At 43.5% G+C, this 6152-nt stretch overlaps 1 protein-coding gene across 1 annotated transcript in view; it reads left to right on the top strand.

The window, feature by feature from the left end:
- Positions 1–6152, top strand: part of slc49a4 (solute carrier family 49 member 4) — a 40048-nt gene that overhangs the window by 575 nt on the left and 33321 nt on the right. Inside the window, exon 2 of the mRNA XM_056580292.1 lies at positions 2933–3026. Within this exon, the coding sequence (XP_056436267.1) occupies positions 2933–3026 (94 nt within the window). The remainder of the gene's footprint in view (positions 1–2932; positions 3027–6152) is intronic.

Here is a 6152-nt window from a genome sequence, read left to right as displayed (position 1 = left end):
AAAATATGTATGCACTGATTATATTTAAAGCAATATGAGTAGTCCTGATTACAATCTAACTGAGTCAAACTCCATAAAGCTGCCATACCAGCCATTGCCTTAGGTCCATTGATCAAAACCAGCTCAATCAATGGGTTCTGAAGTGTGCTTTCAGTTAGGACTTTGTGTTCTAGCTGGCTAAGGTTACAATAACTTGCATCTACACTACATTATAACGGTGAGGATGTCATGGTTGTCTGACTTCCTAGATCTTATCACACATTCCGTCAACGGAAATAATGTCAACCCAAACAGATCAATGGAACAACACAAGAGATCAGTCGTGTAGTTTCCAATAACACCTTATCGCAATATCTCAGGAGAGCCCCCAGAAGGATTGTCTAATGGGAATTTTGCGTCTCAGAAGTGCTCACTCATTTGGAAAATCCACCACAATATTTCTAAAACCACAAACCGGTGTGATACTTAAGATTGGTCCTAAACCAGTTCTTCTGCATCAGCTGACTGGAAGGTGAAGATCATGCACACACTAGTCATGTGACACTACAACACAGCAACAGCAGTACGGTAACTAGGTAAACACAGCTACGCCTAGCGACAACCAACTTGTTGTGCAGATTCATTCTTTGGCTAGGTCTAGGTCGGACTATGTTGATCTAAACCAAGGTAGGTCCATCACATTAGTTGTTGTGAGCTTGGAGTATGAAATAAAAGATTAGCCCTCATGTTGCTAGGGTAGAGGCTTGTTTGTGCGTTATCTCTGTAGACAGCCCTGTCTACACATTTCCTCAACATGTTGTGGTAATCTGGTAGTCGTTATTAAGAAAAGAAAGTTATTTTCCCTCACACATATGTTCAAAGGAGGTTATATTTGAATGTTGCCTGCAGTTAGACTCTCAACAATTGCATATGTGCAAGCAATGTTTCACACAAGCAAATAAGTGTGAGGCCTCAGTGGGATTTTTGAGACACCCAATCCTAATGTTTCTCACACACACGCACACGCACGCACACACACACCATGTGTGAAAGACATTTCAATTTGTATCAAACCTGGTGAGACCAACCCTGCTGAAAGAGTTTTGGTTGAAAGACTTATCAAATTATTTGTTTGTTGTTGTCTTCAACAACGTGTGTGTGTGTGTGTGTGTGTGTGTGTGTGTGTGTGTGTGTGTGTGTGTGTGTGTGTGTGTGTGTGTGTGTGTGCGTGTGCACTGTGCACTGTGCACTGTGCACTGTATGCATTGTGTGCACTGTGTGATTGGGAGATAGAGCATGATTGAACCAGAGTGTGTGTGTGTGTGTGTGTGTGTGTGTGTGTGTGTGTGTGTGTGTGTGTGTGTGTGTGTGTGTGTGTGTGTGTGTGTGTGTGTGTGTGTGTGTGTGTGTGTGTGTTCATGGCTGCTCTTCTTCAGCCATGAAGAAGAGCAGGGCCATGTCAATGTAATGTGTTTATCAAAGGTCACACACATGCTGAGGGTGGCAAGATATATCAGAGAAAGCTGCTGGACCCAGTTAATGGACATTTTATAAGGAAGGTTACTTTCTCTTGGTTGAACGGCAGTTCAAACTTTGAAGTTCAAAGCTTTACATAAATATAGGATATGTGTGGCTTTTTGATGGAGGTGCGATACAGTACACACCTACGGGTACAGAACCTTGGCCTAGAAGTTTCTGTTCTCGGTCAAAAAAAGATTTCCTGTTTATATTAAAGGCCACACAACCTGCCATACGATAATGGTTTATACAACTTGAATTCATATTATTTTATAATATTATTATTATTCATTATTGCAAGAATAATCTCTTCCCAGTAATCTGTTATGACTGCCATTGCACTCAAACTTGATGATTTGATATCCTTCTTGAAACCCATCACCAAGCCTTTGAAAATGTCCTTCTAATTTAATAGAAAGGAGACAAGGCTCCTGAAATATGGTCTGTCATCACTAGGATTTGGGATCACGAGACACAGTGTGTGTTGGTGGAGGGATTAGTCATCGTCGCCAGACTCTGGTCAAGACCCCTTCACTCCGATGACAGCCTATATTGTGTAACTTTGTTGGTAGAGAAATGAAAAAACACATGAAACACACTTTATTATGTCAAGTCGTATCCTCCAAGAATATGAAAGCCGGACATTCAAACAAAGGGAAACCAAACCCTCTAGCCTAACAGTTGAAGACTATGTACATATTGGCTGGTCAGAGTAAGCTGCACCAGTGAAAAAAAGGAAATGGAAATGGAGAGTTCCCTTTAAGTATACGAGAAACTGAGAGTCTGTCTCTTTTTAAGGCAACGAGGATTCTTCCCATATTTGTTAAGACTGTAGTTTATGTGAAGACAGGGTTGGGGGTGGAATCTTAGTGAACAGTGGCAATGGGGTCGGTGCTTTTTGTTAATGCATCTTGGCCAATCTGTCCCAATACACACGGTCCCTTAGCCTTGTGAGACCATCCTTATCTCACACGTTCACATTCTGTATCTCGCTGCAGGCCAGGCCTTGATCCCTCGACCCCTTAATCATTTTAAACGCTTAGGACCAATCATTTCTTGGGGCGAGGTTGGTTCAGTCCGTGGAGTACAATGGCTTTACCCAAGGAAAGTGTAGTAATATAAGAAGCAATAAAAAAAAAAAAAAGGTTCTGAGTCTATCTGAAATAGACTCATATCAATGTTAAAAGATTAACAGAAATCTGAGAGGGAAGGCTTATGTCAGAGGACAATATGTTTTTTGCTGGACTGATTTTGCACGAGAACAGAACAAGAGCATCACTCTGATTGGCTGAAGCGTTCAGAACAACGTTAGGCAGCTGCCATATTTTGAAACCCATCGATGTCCAGGCAAGGCCAGACTGATGTTCATTGCAGAACGCCAACTTGACTATCTGAGTGTTGTCACGCGGCTGAGTGTTTCCTGTGTGTGTTCCAGGTCTGCGCGTGTCCCTCCTGCTGTCAGCGTTCCTAATGCTGCTGGGCTCTGCGCTACGCAGCGTTCCTCTGGAGGAGGAGCCACTGCGTCGATGGTAAGGCCGCAGCGACGAAGCCTTTTTCAGCCGATGGGTCAACCGGAACCGGTATGAGAGGAGTACATGAATGAATCCGACAGAGTCCTCGGATTATACACAAAGCAGTTGAAGGCAAATGCTCAAACAAACCCTTGCCTTACCTACTGTATGCCTCAAGGCCATTTTCTCACCTGGCAATGCCTTGCAAGCGACCTAGCTGAAACCTATGTCTACTACTTACTACTTTAACTTGAATAGTAGGTGTTTGCCTGTCAGGCGTCATCATAAAGTTCAATTGAACACCTCCCACCTTCATGGGAAAAATGGGACATTTTTGATAATAGAAGAATGCCTTTACCTCATATATATTTTTCTCTGTATGAATTGAGGTCAATGACTTCCTACATTTGACAAACAGTCAGAGCAAAATTCATAGGAATGATTAATGCAGTATTTCGAACACTGTTTTGTGCTATATATATATATATATATATATATATATATATATATTATTCTTTGTTACATTTTGTGACTGCAAGCCTCCCCTTATCAGTCAAACACACTGAAAACACACTGCCTTTTATTTAATACAGGCATAGAAAAATAAGAGAAAATATGAGGATCAAATGTTCAGCATGGAGGTTTAGTTTCATGTTTTTCTTTGTTGAGTGCAGGGTCTTGGGTAAAGTCATTTTAATTATAATGTGTGTTTGTGGGGACGGAATTATATTCACTATCCTATTCTTAATCTTTCTTCCAATGCATTGTGCATTCAACAATGCAGTAGCAAATTATTTCAACAGAGAAGGGAAACATTGAAAGCGTTTCCACACCATGAATTCAGGGAATGTGGAAGTAGGGAAGTCTTTCAGTTTTATAATGATTGGACCTTTTATAAAGTATGTAGGTTAAAGGTTATTATAATAATAAATAATAATACATTTAATTTATAGGCGCCTTTCAAAACACCCAAGGTCACCTCATGGTCTCTAACCTCATAACAAATAGACTATAAAGTAAATCTAAGCTTCTGCTAATATGGGGTTAAATTGATTTATTTTTCATTATTTCATTTCATCCTGTTGCTTAATTGAACCCTTACATTTCAATTGTGGAGTATTTACAGCATGAACGGTTTAGTCTGCTGCTTTTTTAAACTGCATGTCAAAGACAGACTTTACGTCCTTCCATTCTCCTTACATCTCATGCCAACCGTTTAGGAAGCACGACATCACTCTCCCCTTAATATTCGACCCTGACTGATGGGGCTGGTTGCCTTATGTGATTTAGGCTGCAGAATAAAAAAGGTTTCACGCAGCATTTTTAGGACCCTGGCCCGTGGCCCATCTCACAGTGGGGGTCAGGGCCAGACACAGGACAAGAGGGGTGTGTCCGAGTCAAAATGGAGCCGCCAATTAATTACAGAGATATGGATGTGCTTGCAGAGTAGCCAATGGCTGTCCTCCTAGACTGCCCCCCACAGTATATCTTCCTCCACATCAGCCTCAGCGAGCAAGGTTATTCAGTCTTTATCCGGTCCATCCCAATTCTTTTCTCTGTGGGGTTGTGAAAATGCCGATATAATGTGTGTTTAATCTTCATCATTTTTATTCATTATTCTGTGCATTGCTTGAAGTTAGCCTAAAAAGAGCCTCCTTTAACAAAAACTGATGGAGAGCAGTGAGCAGGAGATGTGTTTGTTTTCCGCTCAGAAGGCCACCCCACAAATAACAGCTCTGGGACCCGGGGCCGTTCCTGGGACAGGTGGCCCAGGGGAGTCCGCCTGTCAGCCCCGTTACCTCATCCAAGGTCGTTTTTACACTCCCTTGAACGGGCCAACTGTCCCAGGACAGGTCCCTGAGGGCCTCTGTGGACAGGGCCAACCGTCCCAGGACAGGTCCCTGAGGGCCTCTGTGGACAGGGCCAACCTTCTCAGGACAGGGCTCCGAGGCCCTCTCTGGGCTGGTCCTGGGACCGTTCCTCCTCCAGGGACTTCCTGGGGTCCTAATTCAGAGGTCAGGGTGGGCTCAGGACCGTTGTCCGGACTCCCCTGGGCAATTTAAGACGTTGGTACCGGCATACAAGGCAGTCGATGGAACTGCCCCTGCCTACCTCCAAGCATTGCTAAAGCCACACACCCCAGCTCGATCCCTCCGCTCAACTACCTCAGCTGGACGTCTGGTACCGCCATCGCTAAGAGCTAGCAAAGGCCGTTCAGAAAAGTCACGACTTTTCTCGGTTTTGGGACCTCAGTGGTGGAACGAGCTCCCTGCCGCTCTCAAGACTCAAGCCTCACCTGTTCAGAGTCCACCTCGACACTGCATAGCCACCCTCCCCCTTCTGGCCACCATTGTACACTGTATTGTGTTGTATTGTATTGTATTGTATTATAGTACTTAACTGTGTAGCAACTGCAGTAGCTGCTATCATGGCTGTAACATGGGGAATTGGTTAGCCTAGTGATTGTTGTACTTGCACTTGGTTCTATGAACATCCTTTCTGTACCGACAGCGATATATTGATGCACTTCTTATGATAAATGTACTTATTGTAAGTCGCTTTGGATAAAAGCGTCTGCTAAATGCCCTAAATATAAAAGTCAATGTAAATGTCCTGGGAACCAAACCCTGACCCTAAAACCTGGCTCTTACGCTAAACCCAATGCTGAAACCTAACCGTATAACCTAATCCTACAAGCGAATCCTAAAACCAAAACTAAAACCTCAATGCTAAGCCTAACCTTAAGACCAAACCCTAACCTGTTTAATCCCAAACCATAACCTGTTTAAACGCAAACCCTGACCTGTTTAAACCCAATGGTGGGCAAGCGCTGCTCTGTGGTATCCTAGAGGAGAACGTGATTCCATGTAGCACCAGTAGATGTCGCTCTTTGCATTGTCATCTGAGTGTGAGCTGTGCTCGCTGTCCACTGGACCTGTAAACATCTCTTTTTTTCTTCTTCTTATTTTTTAATTCTTTCTTACTTCTAAGCGCTGTCACAGAAGTAAATTTAGAGTGCATGTTGGGCTAGGTCTAACGCCATAGTTTAGCTGAGGCACGGGGGTTTGCAGGGACTTCAAGGGCACCACCGCTGTGATCAAACGCATCCTTTGATGCCCTCCCACCCCCCCCCACCACCTCCGC

The sequence above is a fragment of the Gadus chalcogrammus genome, chromosome 20, assembly GCF_026213295.1.
Source record: "Gadus chalcogrammus isolate NIFS_2021 chromosome 20, NIFS_Gcha_1.0, whole genome shotgun sequence".
In the NCBI taxonomy this organism is placed as follows: domain Eukaryota; kingdom Metazoa; phylum Chordata; class Actinopteri; order Gadiformes; family Gadidae; genus Gadus; species Gadus chalcogrammus.
The sequence above is the reverse complement of the archived record's forward strand: the minus strand, read 5'-3'. Positions and strand labels throughout refer to the sequence as shown.